Source organism: Mchenga conophoros, linkage group LG7 (assembly GCF_057382185.1).
Source record: "Mchenga conophoros isolate Kocher_MC1m ecotype Shallow Benthic linkage group LG7, M_conophoros_male_GT1.1, whole genome shotgun sequence".
Lineage (NCBI taxonomy): Eukaryota > Metazoa > Chordata > Actinopteri > Cichliformes > Cichlidae > Mchenga > Mchenga conophoros.
The window spans coordinates 63,025,727-63,044,969 of NC_140532.1; the positions used below are offsets into that span (position 1 = coordinate 63,025,727).

Here is a 19,243-nt window from a genome sequence, read left to right on the forward strand (position 1 = left end):
AAGCTTTGAAAGATCACAAAAGACGCAGGAATAAGCAGTTGGATTTAAGAGTGTAATAACGGACTGAAACAGAAGATGGCAGCACTGCATGTACAAGGATGCCAGCTGCCGTTAAACCCCGAAGAAGAAGTAGCTCTGTCCCAGAATTCATAGCGCGGCCCAGCTCAGTTTCCAACAATGGCGGCAGCTAGTTAGTTTTAATATTACTCTTATTATTCTTTCTGGGTCACAAAATAAACGTTTAACATACTTTCAGGCGAGAATGTAGCTGTGTAAACCTCAAATATCTGCTCAGTTTATCAAGACACCACATATTTTCAAAAGCGCTCCGATGTTTTCAGAGACGTCTGTTACCCACTAGCTTGATAGCTAGCCGGGTTCAAGGCTCACTAGAGCCCATGAGAACACCGGACTCCCGGCAAATCATTTTCAAACCCACCGCCGTCTTTCGCTACTCAGGTTAAACATATATAAGTCACTTAGATAACTTAAAAATGTTATTCTTTGGCTTTTTTCAGTATTTTATTTGTTCCTGAGTAAATCGGTTTGGCTGAGATCAAAGTTATAGTTTTTACACAGCTGAATAAACGTCAAGCAGACAGCTGATTATCAGAAGTGTGAGATGCTGGAGAATATACTCCGGTGTCCTGTTATATTTTAGATAGCAAGGAGTTTATTAAACTTCACCAAAACAATCTGCAAATTTCATTAAAATGTAATAAACTATAATCTTTTCTTTATTTTTACCTTAAACACTTAAAGCTGTAAGCTAATGATAGTTATATAAGAGCAGATGCTGCTGGTGCAAAAAGCTGTACGTTTTACGTCCAATGGATGATGATTAGTCGACTAATCGCAAAAATAATCGGTGACTAGTCGACTATCAAAACTATCATTTGTGGCAGCCCTAATTGTGGTAATATGTTCAGTATCTCCTGGTTTGTAAGAGAGTGTCTGACTACACCACCACTGCATGTGGAAACATTTCCTCTGGCCATCTGCCTCATAACAAACTGCAGTTTTTGATATCAGACCTGGACTATTTTTGGCCAGTGGAGCAAATGATATTTACTGGTTTCTTTTTTTCTCCATATGATACAGTGAGAACAATCTGCACTTAGCACCGGTCTATTACAAACCAGCTGGGTCTGCACCTGTGATTTTTAGTTATATTTATTTTTTAGGCAAGCTGTAAGTGGTAATGTACCTTACTGGGCTGCGCTTCTGTTTACTTCTCCATATAAAAAAAAAAAATCACATGGAAAAAAAGCTATAAAGAAGTAAAGAACCAGGCAATTTTAATGATGTTTAGCTGACCGCATGTCTACATGTTGAGTCATTGGTGTATGTAAATGAAGTTAAGGGTGATTGTGTGCTGTCCTGCTGGGATGGACATGCTGGAAATAAGAAACAATGCCACCATGTCCCTCTTCTCTCTTCCTGCACATACGATGTCCCACCTCATGCGTGCAGGTAGTGCTACATGAGCTCATTACAGCATTACATGTTTCACTTTATTCCCCACCTTTGCGTTTATTGCACCCTCCCTTTATTGCAGCTGCCCACTTTGGCAACTTTTTATCCAAAATGTAAGAAAATGACAATAAACACTGATTAACAAGTTCACCAAAATGTGTCATTTTCTTGATTATTCTGTTAAACTTAATCGCATTGTGGTGAACATCTTTTTTTTACGAACTACCACATCCAAGGTCGCCTCAATCTCTGCACTCACTCGTAGCCACATCTTCAATTTTAAGCTTTCTATCCAAAGTCAGCGTCGACCTTTTTGAGGCTGAGGACAAATGATTACATACCTTCACTTCCCCTTTGTTAATCCTTTGTTTCTACTCCACAGGGAGCGCCGTTGCGTTTTTACAGCTGCCACTTTTCTATGTTTGCATCTGCAGCTTTTGTGTGTTCGTGCATGTGCGTGTGTGTCCTCTCCTAATTGGGAATTTGTATTCATTAAAAGCCGTGAATGGACGCTAAGATGCAAGTCCACACCTGTTGTTTATGTCAGCAGCGTCTCTGTTGGAGGCGGGTCAAGATTAACAGTGGCCAACCATCCCCTCTCCTCTATCATCAATAGTCACAATCACATCATGAATCTCCAATTATCTCCCAAGCTGCGGGCCCCGGGGCGAGACCCGAGTCTGTCTTCCAGTCTTGAAATAATGAGCAGATTTTTTTTTAACGTATTAGCATCCTTCCCACCATAGATTTTCATCCTAATTATTTTTTTTCCATTGTATCTGATTAGGTTGGAGAAGAGAGATTAAGCTTTGATCAGGAGACGTGTGTTTGGGCGTGTGGCTTTTTGCATGCATGAGAGAGACAGAGGTGAGGTGATCAGTTGTCTAGTTGGTAACAGGAATGCACAGATGACTAACAACAAATAGGGAGATGTACAGTAGCTTGTTAGCTTCACACGCCTACCAGGTAGCAATATGTTGGGAGTTTTATAATGAGGCTGCTTCTTTCATGTGGACCGAAGCTTTAATCCCCAACACATCAGCAGAATGACATATGGTAAACAGTGCATTGTTTGTCACCTTCTTTCTTTGATGCATTTCACTTATTCTCCTCACTTTCTTCTCAAATCAGCTTCTGCTTTCCTTACTTTTTGCTTACATATTATACTTTTCACTCCTTTTTTTATTCTGGATGTTTTACTGTCTCTCTTTTCCTTCCTTATATTTTGTTTTGTATCTTTACCCCTGACCATTTCCTCTTCCTTCCTGCCCTGTTTTTATCAACCTAAAAACTTCTTACCTTAACTTGTTCTTTCTTATTCTTTTGTTGGTTTTCAGATAAAATTGAGATTGTGATTGGCTTTGATTGCTGCTAGAGTGTTTGCTCAGAAGAACATTGTCTTAGAGCCTTGCTTGTTGCTCTTGTATTCAGCCTAAACATATGACTTGGTTTCTTTACAGAAGTTGTAGACAGCACTGTTGCGATTGCTAAATGGTTAAATATTACCTATATATATCACAGGTTCAAAACAGAGTAAATGAAATTAGCCTGTGATTACTTGTTCTTTCTCCCTGTGATAACAATTTAACATTCTGTGCATGCCAGTAGTTATATGAGTATTAACACCTGCTGTCCACAGGTGCCATGTAGTCCTTGAAAGGCCACTTGAGACTTTATTATTGGCTTCCAAGCATATCCAGCTCTCCAGGTAGTCTCCTGCTGGAGGTCTTTTAAAGTTTTTCTTTGGGCATTGGCTGATTTTTTTTTTAATCATTTTCAGATTAGTATTATTTAAGCTACTTATTCAAGCATAAAAAAGACACCTAACACAAGTGATGAACCAATGTTGTGTCTACACATAACGGGCAGCTTGGCAACGAAACCCATTTTAAATTATATCTTTAGGCACTTTTTTACTAGCAGGCTGTTGCCAACACATCATTTTTTCCCCGTAAATATTTTAACGAAACTGTTGGACGAAAGAAGTTGATGCCAAAAAATATCCGCAGCAGTGTCTGAAATGTCCTAAAGGGGAAAAAAATCTAGCAAAGACCTGACACAGGACCTGAGAATGCATGTGTCCCTTCAGTTTATCCATCTACTGTTTGCTGAAGCTTCATGAGAGTGGTCTCAGTGGAAGGGTAGCATACAAGAAGCCATTCCTAAGGAAGGGAAACACAAGTCATTGTCAGTGTGTACAGAGGAGGTCGGGTCAGGAGGAGAGAGGTTCAACAGTAAGTGTCTACACTGTAAAACAGTGAAAGTTCTGCTGTGGTTTGGAACTGTGTTTGGGGATTTTGTCAGATTTAATGGAACTATGAATGCAAAAATGTGCTCTTATATATTGATCCATCATGCAGTACCATCTGGAAAGCATCTAATTGGCAACAGCTTAATTTTTCAATATGACAACGATAGAAAAACACACATCAGTCATGGATTGGCCCAAAGTCATTTATGTAAAGTATACACTAAATCTGTCCTCACAGTACTTTTCCCCTATATCTCAAGAAATTTAACTTAAAAATAGTCATCATTTCATTTTTGTTGGCTTAAATAATTTGTTCACTTTTCATACCCTGTCACACGCAGACATTATGTCTTCCTCTATGCTGTCGACTGTCTGTGCTCTCCCATTTTCTGTCTCCATTTCTTCCACAGATTTCTCTCTTCCATGTTATTCCTGTCATTCCACTGTTGTTTAACAGTTATCAGTCGGATATTGGATGATAAGGTGTAATCAGGGCCATCATCTCAACCTCAGTGGCTGTGTCATGCGGGTTGACATTTACTGCGTGACAGCAGCTTGACACCAGTTCACATCCCTCTTCATTAGTGACGCTGGAGCCATTTATATTTTGCGCCAATCAGCCTCGGTGTAATCAGTTGTGTTCAACACACCAATCTAGCCCCATGACAAGATAATTACCATGGGTTCCTCAGGGAGACAGGTAGTACGGAGGACCCAGGAACTCAAGTACAAGTTGTAGCAGCAGTCGCATCTTTAGAGAGCAGTGTCATTTCCATCAAGTTAATCAGGGATTTTTAGTGGCTGTTTTTAGGAATGCGTAGGTAGAAATGTTTTCAGTGGTGGTCAGTGTAGAAAGTGCAGAGTACTTGGCAATCTGCAAGAGTGTTCGTAATATGCATAAGAGTGCCCATAAATAATGAGACTAACATGTAGTTTACGGAGTAATTACTTTTATAGAAACTTGTAGCCCTCATTTCAGAGAAAAATATGGCCCCGCTATTTATTTCGGGTAACTTGGGACCTAATTTAATCTGACAGGGTTAAGGGGCCAGAGTAATGAAGCCCTAGTAAGTTTGGTTATAATTTAAGTATTTTAAAATATATACAACGTAACCATATTCCCAAAAAGCTTTTGACAGAGGCGCTCGGAAACGGGCAGTAATCCTGCAGAGACATTCAAATATTTTTGTTGTTGTGAATTTGCAGGTCAAAAACGTGCATTTAACCAAACTGTAATCTGTATCTCTAAAGTTTGCTTATTTTTCCCAGTTAGGCAAGTATGTCGCACACCTGTGTTAATAGCAGGTTTGGTGTTCCACCCCATGCAAAAGATGTGCCTCCTAGGAATCTAAGTAGTCCTATCCTTTGCTGAACAAGTTCTAAGTTCTAATTAACAAAATCTTTTATTTGGTATAATATTGAAGCATGTTAGCCTAGCTCACTAACTTTAGCAACGCTGTGCTGTTTTGACACATAATAACAGGGAGGAAGATGGTCCAGGTGTGGTGGTAAATTGCCCAAACTCCTAGTAATGGTTGCGTCTGCACCATCAGCACATTCTGCTAACAGTGCTGACGCCTCCCAACTGACTAACTTGTAACAGGTACGGCATCAGTTGAGGATTTCCTATCGAGGTTTCAACCTATAATAGAGTGAGTTGTCTGTGATTAGAATCAGGTGGGTGATGGGGTTATACTTTTTCAGTATTAACATCTGCTGGTAGCAAAATTTGCAAAGAATCAGCATTTTCTGTTTGATTCATTTTATTAGGTACAGAGTTTTAGAAAATAAACATGCGCTATATTTCACATTTTTTTAAGGGTTTTTCGTATCAAGTAAAATATGTGTCTACATTTTGGCGTTGGTCATCATCAAACTCTTGCGTATTTGTTTATTAGAAAAAAATGAAGGAATGAAATTGTCTCGAACTTCAAGGACTTTTTACCACTAGAACAATGTGACATCATTTATGTGCTCGAAACACTATGAAAAGCAAGTCGTATAAAAGGTCATTCTTCATACAGTGGGTGACATGGTATAAGGCGTTCAGAATATGACATTTTCCTGTAGCTGCTATAAGACTTATGAAAGTTTAATGAGCAGGAAAAACCTGCTAATGTGTGCTGGAGCTTCTATAACCCCGGAAAGAAAGTGAAGAGAAGCTCTGCGAGTGCCGCTTTCTCCGAGTCCTTCTCCAGAGCTCGGTCTGTCAGTGGTCATAAACATTCGTCTGACAGGTCACACAGCCAAAATAGATCTTCCCCAAACGTGTTACAATTATTTCTACTGCACTTCGTCTTGTTTCTCTGGCCTTTAAGCAACCCCTCCAGCTCACCGTTTCCATTTACTGGTTTCCCTCTGCGACTGTGAAAGCTGCCCAGCAAGGCTCTCTTTCAGCGACTCTTCTGTCCTCCCTCCATATTTTTTTCCAAGTGGTCATAAACAAAAATCCCTGCGAGCGGTGGCTTTATCCCCGCGACAGGGCCGAGGGCATGGAATTCATCACTCGCTTTGACTGAGTTACACCTCAGCTCAGCTCAAGGTCAAAGCAATTACTGGACTTTCACTCCCTCTCTGACCTCCCCCCTCTCCCTTTTCTTTGCTCTCCTCTTCACAAAACTCTACTTTTCTTACTCCCCACCCTGACCTCACTTCCTTCGCTCTCATCGCGCTGCGTGGGCTTTCTCTCCATCGTCTGTTCTTACTTGTGCTTTGTTTTTCTTCCTTGCGCTTTTCTTTTTGCACCTTAGTGAACTTACTCCCCTCTACTTCCTCACTCATGTCATTCTGCTTAACAAGTGTTCAAAATGTATTTTTTTCAGTCACATTGATGCTTTGATTCACAACATACTTCATACCGTGTACATTATAACATAATAGACCCATTTCTGTAATATACTTACATATCTATATTATTGCTAATATATATTGTAATATATCTATATCACTAAGCACTTCTGGATGGATGCAAACTGCATTTCGTTGCCCTGTACCTGTGCATGTGCAATGACAATAAAGTTGAATTCTAATTCTAATTCTAATTGATTGTACTCTGTAACACAAATTCAGTTGCTTTTAAATCACACTTTGTAGTTCTGGTTCACATGACTTTTACTGCTGATACCACAGCAGTAAAAGTCAGCAGCAGTGACCTTGTATCTGGAGTGTAAATCAGTCCCTGATTAGATATAACAGACAGATCGCAGCAGATTGGTTTGATTGTGGTAAAAGATTTCCAGCTACTTCATCCAAACAGACCCGGTGATAGCCTCAGAAGAAGTCTGCAGGTCTGATTATCTTAACATACAGCTTGTCATTATCATTACAGTTCAAAGTAAAAGATTTTTTCAGAGGTAACTTTTGACAGAGAACTAACCACTCAGACACAGATTTATGTGATAATAGCTTGGTAGCCTGCCAGCACTACTTTGACTGTCAGGGAGAGATTACTTTCTACGTAAAAGCAGTTGTATAATGTCTTTAGTGGCTCTAGAGGGAGCTGTGTGAAGTGTATATTGCCTCAAACGATGTCCCTTAGTAAACATTAGTTTAACTTCTACGTATAGATGCACCAACCAATCAGTGAGTGACTGCTGTCTGTCAGTTTCTGTGTAGCCTCAGGTGTATCTTATTGCCTGCTGATCAAATTAGCCATGCGTCTGTTGAGCAATATAACAAAGTCAAACCGGAACAACTTGCATCGTTCCACTTGCTAGAATGAGCTGTGCAAATATGCAAATCAGTACAAACTTGGCAGCTTGATTTGGGCAAAGAGATTTTTTTTTGAAAAATGTAATTGTGTCTAGCTTTCTCATAATGCTAATGCAGCAGCCGGCTGTCCGACGTTTCCTTTGTTTTCGCAGCTTTGTGACTCTAAGTAACTCTCAGCTCTAAAGATTAAGCTTTTTTGTTTGATTTCAGTAAAAGTAGTGAAATGTTCTGCCCGATCTGCATGGCATGAAGCACACTGAAGAAATCATTTTGTAGAAAGTTGGATATACAGATTTTATTTGTGGAAAGATGCCCTGTCCCTGTAACCTATAGAATTTTTGGTAGGAAAAAATTGAAAAAAGGATAAAAATTATTTAAATGGTCAGTGTTTTATTCGGTACGTGGACTGATATTTACATTAACCCTTTTACACAAAGTGGTCACTACAGTGGACAGCTATTTAAAGGCTGTTTTCTTGTGTTTGTGTCAGTGATGATGGTATACTTGCACATAAACCACTATATTGGACATTGATGTCTCACTCCATACCCTGCCACCTACTGGTCAGCCAGTTGTCCACCTAAGTGGACATGTAAAAAACTCTTTGAAAAGTACATGTTTAAAAATTTTCATGCCTAAAGATGAATAAAAATACTTTAAAAAATCCTGATTGCGGCTGTCACAATTCATGCATGAAAGGGTTAAAGAAAACGTATGAAAATGTTTGATGATGCTGAAAATCAGAGTTATTGTCATGATCAGATTTAGATAATTAGATCAGACTTGGGAGGAAACTGGAAATAAAATTGTACCTGGTGCATTTCTACTAGCAGACCTTAACATCTGCCCTCACCGGCACAAACACGACTTACTGTGAAGACCAAACAGGTTTCCTTTTTTTCTCTGGTGTTTACAAAAACCCGATTCAGGCTCCAAAGAACGAATGGAACAAATGTGTTTAAAGGCAAGGCAAGGCAAGGCAAGTTTATTTGTATAGCACAATTCAACAACAAGGTGATTCAAAGTGCTTTACAGAGACATTAGAAACAAGAACAAATAAAAAGCATGATTTAAAATTGAATAAAACAAGCAAATAAACTAACTAACTAATTAACAAACAAACAAACAAACAAACAACAGTATATAAAATCAGAACAGTAGATAAAATCAGTAGTTAAATGTAAGTTTTGAAATTTAAGCTTAAAGTGTGGATTTGGTGCTTTATTCAAATGCAGCTGAGAACAGGTGAGTCTTCAACCTGGATTTAAATAAACTGAGTGTTTCAGCTGATCTGAGGCTTTCTGGGAGTTTGTTCCAGATATAAGGAGCATAAAAGCTGAATGCAGCTTCTCCGTGTCTGGTTCTGACTCTGGGAACTGATAAAAGACCGGATCCAGATGACCTGAGGGATCTGGATGGTTCATACCGGGTCAGGAGGTCATTGATGTATTTTGGTCCTAAACCATTCAGAGCTTTATAGGCCAGCATCAGAACTTTAAAGTCTATCCTCTGACGGACAGGCAGCCAGTGTAAGGACCTCAGAGCTGGACTGATGTGGTCCACTTTTTTGGTCTTAGTGAGGACTCGAGCAGCAGAGTTCTGAATGAGCTGTAGTTGTCTGACTGATTTTTTAGGTAGACCTGTAAAGATGCTGTTACAGTAATCAAGCCTACTAAAGATGAATGCATGGACTAGTTTTTCCAGGTCCTGTTGAGACATCAGATCTTTTATCCTTGAAATATTCTTGAGGTGATAGTAAGCTGATTTTGTTATTGTCTTAATGTGTTTTTCTAAGTTTAGGTCTGCATCCATCACTACACCCAAATTTCTCGCCTGGTTTGTGGTTTTTAGATGTATAGATTGAAGTTCTCTGGTGACCTGTAATCGTTTTTCTTTGGCGCCAAAGACTATTACCTCAGTTTTGTTTTTGTTTAGCTGGAGAAAATTGTGGCACAACCAGTCATTGATTTCCTCAATGCATTTACCAAGAGCCTGTACAGGGCCTCGGTCTCCTGGTGACATTGTGATATATATTTGTGTGTCATCTACATAGCTGTGATAGTTTATTTTGTTGTTGTTTATAATCTGTGCCAGTGGGAGCATGTAGATGTTAAACAGAAGGGGTCCCAAGATGGAACCTTGGGGAACTCCACATGTGATACTTGTCTGCTCAGATGTGAAGTTACCTATTGATACAAAGTATTTCCTGTTTTCTACATATGTTTTGAACCAGTTTAGTACAGTTCCTGAAAGACCTGTCCAGTTCTCCAGTCGTTTGAGTAATATGTTGTGGTCAACTGTATCAAATGCTGCACTGAGATCCAGTAAAACTAGGACTGACATTTTTCCACTGTCTGTATTCAGACATATGTCATTAAACACTTTGGTCAGAGCGGTTTCAGTGCTGTGGTTCTGTCTAAAACCTGACTGGAAGGCATCGTAGCAATTATTCTGTTTTAAGAAGTAACTGAGCTGTTGAGAAACTGCTTTTTCAATGATCTTACTTAAAAACTGGAGATTTGAGATCGGCCTGTAGTTGTTCATTTGTGTCTTGTCAAGATTGTCCTTTTTCAGTATAGGTTTGATTACAGCAGTTTTTAGTGATTCTGGAAACACACCTGATAATAAAGAAAAGTTGACGATCTGTAACAGGTCTGACTCTAAAGTCTTTGAGACCTTTTTGAAAAAAACTTGTTGGCAGGACATCTAAACAGCAGGAGGAGGAGTTCAGTTGACCTAAGATGTCCTCCAGGTCTTTGCTGTTAATAGGTTGAAACTGTTTCATGGTGTTTAAACAGTTTTTTGGTGGACACAGTACATATCCTGGATCTGCTGTTGATGTACCAATTGCTTGTCTAATTTTTTGGATTTTTTCAGTGAAGAATTTGGCAAAGTCATTGCAGGCCATGGTCGAATGAAGTTCAGCTGCCACTGACACAGGAGGGTTTGTTAGCCTGTCAACTGTAGAAAATAAGACCCGAGCATTATGGCTGTTTTTAGTGATGATGTCAGAGAAGTAGGACCTCCTTGCATTCCTCAGTTGTAAATTATAATTGTGAAGTTTCCCTTTATAAATGTCATAATGAACCTTGTTACGACCCCCTCTGCTAGGCGTCAGGGAGGGAGTAACATACACGAGCCCCCCAACACAAAACTGAGTAAAGCAAAAGGTTTTAATTCCAAACTTTAAACAGAAAACCGACAGGGCTGTGCAACAGACCACTGGGCAGACAATTATTACATAAAGAAAGAACAGTCACAAGTAAAAGTTAAAGGGTAACTAAGGCAGGCTGGCCGCACACAAAATAAAAGCTAGGGTTTTAACTAAGGCAAGCCAGCTTCACGCAATCCTACTCACAGCCAGCTAGCAGCTCAAAACTCTAATCAGGCTAGGTTTAAAGCATGCACCAAGGTTCGACAAAGGTCAGCAATATGAATAAGTTCAACAAAGATCGACGAGGGAGGCATGAAGGGCAAACTGCATGTTCAGTCCTAAGCAGCCGCCACTGAGTGAAGGACCTCCAGCCTTTTGTAGCCACAGGTGGGTACGATCAGCCACTGATTGCCTCTTGGAGCATCATGGGATCCCGGGGCAGCCAATCGTCCGTGTGGTCTGGCACACTTCATTCTGCATAAGTGAGGGTTGGCACGGGTCTCCCAGTAACCAATCACACACGAGTCCTGGAACACATTGATTTACCTAGAGGAAGGCGGGGCCACCTGAGGCCGGAGGCCGTAACACCCCTCCCCTTAAAACACCAACTAGGTCGGGCAGAAGCGGACGTTGCAGAGTGTGAACAACAACAAAGAACAAACACAGTAAAACATGTTTACAAGCGGGACAGACCATCAGCTAAAACATTTTCAGACCCCCTTTTATGGCGAATACTTAAGTTGTATTCCTGCAACAACAAAGCCCAGCGCATAAGGCGCTGGTTATGATTAAACATACGAGCAAGGAACACAAGTGGGTTGTGGTCGGTGTACACAACAAGAGGCAACATGCTGGACCTCAGGTACACGTGAAAGTGCTGAAGAGCCAACAACAAAGCCAGGGTCTCCTTTTCAATGGTGGAGTAGTTTAGCTGATTTTTATTGAACTTGTGGGAAAAGTAACAAACGGGGTGGTTCAAACCCTGCAAGTCTTCTTGCAACAGCACTGCCCCAGCCCCGACAGCACTGGCATCAACCTCAAGTTTGAATGGTCGCGTCAAATCAGGTGCAGCTAACACAGGAGTATGGCAGAGGAGGGCTTTTGCACTCTCAAAAGCATCCTGACACTCACTTGACCAGCCAAACTCAACCTTCGGGCTGAGTAGGTCAGTCAATGGCTTGACTACAGAGGAGAAATTCTTACAAAGGTTTCTGTAGTAGCCCACCATCCCTAGAAACCTACGCAACTCACGCCTGGTGGTAGGTGTGGGAAACTCTTTAATCACTGCCACTTTGGCATCTATGGGCCGGACCTGTCCACGTCCCACCTCCCGGCCTAAGTACGTCACTGTAGCTTTGGCAAACTCACACTTAGCTAAGTTGAGAGTTAGAGTAGCTTGAGCCAAACGGTGAAATACCTGCTGTAACGTTTCCAAATGATCTTGCCATGTTTCAGTGTAAACTACTAGATCATCTAGGTAGGCACTGCAGTTGGACAGGCCACGGAGGACTTTATTTACTAGCCTCTGGAAGGTGGCAGGAGCGTTACACATGCCGAACGCCATGACTGTGTATTGTAGAAAATCATCAGGTGTAACAAAGGCAGAGATGTTAGAGGCACGTTCAGTTAAAGGGACCTGCCAGTAACCTTTAAGAAGATCTAACTTTGAGACATACTGAGCAGTCCCAATACTGTCCACACAATCCTCAACTCTTGGGAGAGGATGTGAGTCAGCCACAGTCACAGAGTTCACCTTCCGGAAGTCTGTAATAAAACGGGGCGAGCCATCTGGCTTAGATTCCACTATACAAGGCGAGCTCCAGGGGCTTTGACTGGGCTTCGCTAAGCCATGTTGCAGCAGATAGTCAGCCTCCTGTTTCATGAGCAAGCGCTTATGGGGGCTGGCTCGATAAGGATGCTGCTTAATAGGTTTAGCTCCCTGGACATCGATGTCATGCTCCAGCACCGTAGTGGAAGTTGGCACATCCCCCAATGAACAGGGGTGTTCCCTAATCAAGGCAATTATGTCTTCTTGCTGCTCTGAAAACAGATGCTCAAGCAAACTCGGCAATGCCTTTAGCATTTCAGAGTTAGGCAGACGGGGTCTAGAACAGGTGGGATAACGTAGTTTTAACCCATCAACCTCGTCCACCCCTCCTTCCTCTAGGTGGCTTGAGGCTACAATAGGAGCACAGAACCCAGCAGGCTCTGGCGTTGACCGAGGATGGTACAGTTTCAACATGTTTATGTGACAGACGCGTGTTTTGCGTCTGCGGTCGGGAGTGCAAATTACATAATCTGTCTCCCCTCTCTTTTCACAAACTTTAAAGGGGCCACTATACCTCGCAGACAAGGCTGAGCCTGGAACAGGCAAGAGCACAAGAACCTGGTCCCCCACCTGAAAGGTTCTTTTAACAGAAGCCTTATCATAATGGCGTTTCATCTTTCCCTGTGAAGCGGCAAGGTGCTGTTTAGCCAGAGCGTTGGCTTGATTCAAACGCTCACGGAAGTGCTTTACATAACTGCTGACATTCACTTTGAAGACCCCATGTGGGCTTAAAAACGCCTCTTTCAGAGCTTTGAGGGGTCCCCGTGGCCTATGGCCAAATACCAGCTCAGAAGGACTAAAACCAAGTGACTCCTGAACGGCGTCACGGGCAGCAAATAACACAAATGGAACACCCTCATCCCAGCTCTTTTCACTCTCCAGGCAGTATTTGCGTAGCATCGTCTTTAAGGTCTGGTGCCACCGCTCTAATGCACCCTGCGATTCAGGATGATACGCAGAGGACACGACATGCTTGACTCCTAGAGTGCTAGCCACTTGCTTGAACAGCTTAGACTGAAAGTTTGAGCCCTGGTCGGTCTGTATGACCTTTGGCAAGCCAAACACTGAAAAGAATGTTGTCAACGCCTTAACTACTGCTTTTGCTGTAACCTTATGTAACGGGACAGCCTCGGGGAAACGGGTAGCTCCACACATGATTGTGAGAAGGTATTGCTTTCCTGATTTTGTTCTAGGTAGTGGGCCCACACAGTCTACTATGACATGGTCAAATGGCTGATCCACTACAGGAATGGGACACAACGGAGCCAGGGGTATGACCTGATTAGGTTTACCTGCAACCTGACATAGATGGCAACTGTTGCAGAATTTAGAAACATCACGCTTCATACCAGGCCAAAAGAAATGTTTTAATAGTAGCTGGTATGTTTTCGTGATGCCCAAGTGTCCCGACCACTGGCTTTCATGGGCAAGGGCCAGGATCTTTTGCCGGTACACAGAGGGAACTACAATCTGCTTGACCTTACTCCAATCTGCACCTTCTGCACCGGGTGGAGACCACTGACGCATTAGAACATCATGTTCTACAAAATAGGCTTGTTGCTCTTTCTCGACTTGCTCAGCACTTACCGTACGTTTGAAACAGCTCTGTAGTGTTTCATCAGCTAATTGAGCTGCTGATAGCTGGTCTCTAGTCAAGGGCAGCAAAGAGACCTTAGGAAATGGATCAGGCTCCTCAGGTTTCACAGAGTCTGGGGGTGACAGAACATTGTTTCTGTTAGTGGGCACATCATTCTCCCCGGAAAATGAGGACATCAACACAGAATCAGAGAGGGCAATATCAGTATCTTTACGAGCTTGTGCTCGAGTTATTGCACAGGCTGGATACAGCCCAGGGTGCATAGAAACATCAGAGGCTTTCTGATTCAGGGGGTTGTCTAAAACCTCCAGACGAGGGAGCACTACCCCTCCTGCGATATCATTGCCCAACAGCATGGCCACACCCTCTATTGGCAAGGCCGGGCAAACAGCAACAGGGAAAAATCCTGTAGCAAGGTTTGATTTAATAAAAATTCTGTGAACTGGTCTGGGAGCGTAACCCATCTCTATCCCCCGTAGAACAGAATTAAAACCACATTCACTTTCAGCAGAAAATGGTAATACACTTGAGAGGATGACAGTTTGAGAACCTCCAGTGTCCCTTAAAATACGCACAGGTTTTAACTCAGATGGATTGTCTGTTAGCGATACTGAGCCATCAAAAATGAATTGTTCGAAACAGGGGTCTGGCACCCTACCACCACAACCATGGACCTCATGACGGGCCTCAGCTTTTACAAAACCCACCCCTTTGGGTTGCTGAGCATTTGATGTTTTGCATTTTAAGGCTAAACAGTCAGCAATCACATGTCCAGTTTTATGACAGTAAAAACATTCACGGTTTTCCCTAGACCCAGACACTTTAGCTGTGTGGCGCTGTTGCACAGGGCTAACCCGTGGCTTCTCACTGTCAGTAAACGAGGCTTTATGAGTGAGTACAAACTCATCAGCAAGAACAGCAGCAGATGCGAGTGACGTCACTTTCTGTTCATTCAAATACAGCACAATACGCTCAGGAATGCACTTCTTAAAATCCTCTAACAAAACTAATTCGCGCAGAGCGTCATAGTCACTCGCTTTTGAAGCAACACACCACTTATCAAAGAGAACCCCCTTTTCTCTTGCAAACTCCACATAAGTTTGAGTTGGCAATTTCTTTTGCTGGCGAAACCTCTGCCTATAGGCCTCAGGAACTAGCTCATATGCCTGCAAGACAGCTGTTTAAACGCACGCGTAATCTAAACTGTCCTTTAAAGAAAGTGCAGCCACCACCTCTTGGGCTTTGCCGGACAGTTTGCACTGTAGCAAAAGAGGCCAAATCTCACTAGGCCACTGCAGCGCGCCAGCGATACGTTCAAATGCTGCAAAGTATGTATCAACCTCAGTTTCTCTAAAAGTGGGCACTAAAGAAATGCACTTATTAATTTTAAAAGCAGAAGCGGACGAGGAGGTGGGACCGGAATTGTCAGCAGAGACAGATGAGGCTTGAGACTGAGACTCCAGCTCAAGCTTTCGGAGCCTAACGGCTTTGTCTGCCTCTATTTCCAGCCTTCTTATTTCGAGCTGAACCCGCCTGTTCTGAGCCTTCTCCTCAGCCTCCAAGTGGAGACGTGCCAGCCGCACCTTCAGCCGAGCTCCTTCTCTGCCTTCTGAACTCCCAGAAGAGAGTGGGTCATAGCGAGGAAGCGTGCGCGGCGTTTTTCCCCGCTCATCCCCCTCACCATCCCCACTAGAACCATTTTGGCCCTCTTCAACTACGGCAGCTTGGCTTGGCACACCAGAGACCACAGGTGAAACAGGCACTTGAAGCACACCAGCTCCCACCAACTTGTCCACCACTAAGGCTTTTATATCACACTTACGGAGGGTTTTTGAAACCTGCAGCTGAAAGTGATCCACAATTTGCAGCAAATCATTTTTGCGACAGCTATTAATAATCTCAAGAGATGGGGCAGCTATAAAGTGCTGTAAACAAAACGCAGCCGACATAGTGCTTAATCTCTAGTGATTTTTTTTTTTTTTTTGTTTAACCCCCACCCCCAGGAACAAAGACCCCCTATGAGGGATCCCGGACGAGCTCCCACTTATGTTACGACCCCCTCTGCTAGGCGTCAGGGAGGGAGTAACATACACGAGCCCCCCAACACAAAACTGAGTAAAGCAAAAGGTTTTAATTCCAAACTTTAAACAGAAAACCGACAGGGCTGTGCAACAGACCACTGGGCAGACAATTATTACATAAAGAAAGAACAGTCACAAGTAAAAGTTAAAGGGTAACTAAGGCAGGCTGGCCGCACACAAAATAAAAGCTAGGGTTTTAACTAAGGCAAGCCAGCTTCACGCAATCCTACTCACAGCCAGCTAGCAGCTCAAAACTCTAATCAGGCTAGGTTTAAAGCATGCACCAAGGTTCGACAAAGGTCAGCAATATGAATAAGTTCAACAAAGATCGACGAGGGAGGCATGAAGGGCAAACTGCATGTTCAGTCCTAAGCAGCCGCCACTGAGTGAAGGACCTCCAGCCTTTTGTAGCCACAGGTGGGTACGATCAGCCACTGATTGCCTCTTGGAGCATCATGGGATCCCGGGGCAGCCAATCGTCCGTGTGGTCTGGCACACTTCATTCTGCATAAGTGAGGGTTGGCACGGGTCTCCCAGTAACCAATCACACACGAGTCCTGGAACACATTGATTTACCTAGAGGAAGGCGGGGCCACCTGAGGCCGGAGGCCGTAACAACCTGGAGGTTTGTTTTTCTCCATCTGCGCTCAGCTTTCCTACACTCTCTTTTTTCATTTTTCACCAGTGTGGAGTTTCTCCATGGAGACTTTTTCCTTCCAGAGATAACCTTCACCTTAATGGGAGCAATAGTGTCCATTACATTTAACATGTTAGCATTGAAGCTATTGACGAGCTCATTGACTGACCCTCTGGGCAGGTCAGGTGTTAATGGGAAGACCTGGTTAAAAATTGCACTACTGTGTTCAGTTATACACCGTTTTGTGATCATTGTTGTTGATATATTTGTGTGGGCTGAGATTTTACTTTCAAAGAAAACACAGTAATGATCAGACAGGCCCACATCAGACACAGTAATGTGTGAAATGCTCAGGCCTTTGGAGATCAGTAGGTCAAGAGTGTGTCCTCTATTATGTGTGGCCTCTGTTACATGCTGAGTCAGCCCGAAGTTGCCCAGAGTGTTACTCAGGTCTTTAGTCCCTTTGTCCTGAGGGTTGTCCACATGGATGTTAAAATCCCCAGCAATAATTACACAGTCAAAATCAACACAGATCACAGACAGCAGTTCACTGAGGTCATTAAAAAAGTCTGTGCAGTATTTGGGAGGCCTGTAAACATTAAGAAACACAACTTTGGATGGGGCCTTCAGCTGTAAAGCCACATATTCAAAAGACTGAAAACTTCCAGGAGATAGCTGCTTACATTGAAATGATTCATTAAATAAGACAGCAACCCCTCCTCCTCTCCTGCTCGCCCTGACCTCACTGATAAAACTGTAGTTAGGAGGGGTCGTCTCGATGAGAACAGCTCCACTGTTATTTTGGTCCAACCAAGTTTCAGTTAAAAACATAAAATCAAGGCTGTGCTCAGTGATTAAATCATTAATTAAAAATGTTTTCCCAGCTAGAGATCTAATGTTTAATAAAGCCAACTTAAGTGTTTTAGAGGTATTACTTGTCCCCTCGTGTTTGGGAGCAGTCTGTGGCACACAAGGTATGTTTACTAAAGATCTTTTAGAGTGTAGCTCTCTGTGTTTTGACCAGGCCACATGTCTCCTTCCGTCACCTGAAAGTACAGAAATTTTAAAACCTTCTAGTAAACAGGGTCCCAGCTTCTCCTGGGAAAAGTCATCACTGCCATAATCCTCACAGCCCGGACCCTCCACACATCACACATCAGACTGCGGAGACAGGGCATGAAGAGGAACTAAGGGGGGCGAGGCTGGGCAATGTGACTTCGATTGCTCTGTTGAGGGTGGGGCTCGATGGCGAACCTTTGGCCGCTCTGGTGGGGGGTTTATGGGGGACAAAAAGGGATTGGGACGGGGGGTAGATCTGAGCCCAGCATTGACCCGCTCCATCATCTCCTCAGTGAATTTCAGGTGTGGGGAGGAGGGAGAAAGGGAGGGGGAGGAGGGTGATGGCCTGTCAGGGGTTTGGGGGACTGGGGAAGGTCGTGGTCCCTTGTCCTGGTCGTTGGTGTTGTTGAGAGAGTTGGAGGCAAATAGGGACCCCTCTTCTTGCCTTAGATGTCTCTCCTTTCTGAGGCTCTTCCTCAGATGCCATGGATGTCTCTCCTTTCTGAGGCTCTTCCCGGGTGGGGGCAAATGGAGCTCCTCCTCAAGGTTTCTGCTGGGCTTTGTCTGTTCTTGGAGTACTGTTTGTTCCTCTTTATGAGATAACTCCTCGTTTATCTCAGCCTTGGCACCGGCCTGTCTCAGCTGGCTTTGTCCGAAAAAATATGTTAACGTTAACCTTAGTAAGGTTCCCAGTCCTACGTCAGGGCTGTGGTGTAACTGGAAAATATTGCCCACCCTCCAGCCAATCGTAGCAAGGCAACGATGCATGAGAACAAATACTAAATCCTGAATGCTTAAGCAAAAACTAGGCGTTAAAAAAATAGCAGCATGTTATCTTCCTTCTTTTATATAAAAAGGTTTCTTTCAGGTCAGTCAGGGCTTTCTTTTCCTTCAGTCTACCATAATACAGCACAAAATGAAACTGCCAGAGGCGCTTTCAAAATAATCACCTTAGCTGCCAGAAGCAAAGAACCAGTTCTCAGCTGAGCACATAATGACCTTTGCCTTCTTCCTAAATTACAGCTAAGGAAAGGTTCAAGATTGCAGTTTTGATCAATTATCTGTAGCCCACTATGCTAAAAGCAACATTTGTAAGCTTGAGAAAATGTCAGAACCTTTCTTTCCCCGGAATGCAGAAACAAAAGAGCCAATCAGTTGAGGTTTACTTGAAATGAGTGATTGCAACAATATGGCAAGAATTGGCAGTCACCACAGGGACCAAGAGGAACAGGGAAATGGACAAACAGTGTGCAGGAGAAGAGGAGAAGCCCCCTAATGGTACGAGACTCCCATTACACAAGACAAGGTACTAAATTACTCAGGTTAATAAGATGAAATTTTCTACCTCTTCTCGGCTACCCCTCCTCTTCTCTTCTCATCTCCAGTAGATCTTGATGATAATGATGTTTCAAATTTAAACCTGAGTGCCTAGTCTAAAAGCCTTTGAGG

The 19,243-nt window shown here is 43.0% G+C and overlaps 2 protein-coding genes across 2 annotated transcripts in view; one reads left to right on the forward strand and one right to left on the reverse strand.

Annotated features, from left to right (window-relative positions):
* The window catches only part of spon1b (spondin 1b), a 128,262-nt gene that overhangs the window by 64,249 nt on the left and 44,770 nt on the right, over window positions 1-19,243 (forward strand). The window lies entirely within an intron of this gene.
* On the reverse strand, window positions 15,199-15,966 carry LOC146571472 (uncharacterized). Its single transcript, XM_085281346.1, has 2 exons — window positions 15,733-15,966; window positions 15,199-15,693 (listed from the first exon to the last, which is right to left on the reverse strand). Exons 1-2 carry the CDS (start codon window positions 15,964-15,966, stop codon window positions 15,199-15,201), a joined length of 729 nt encoding a protein of 242 aa, XP_085137472.1.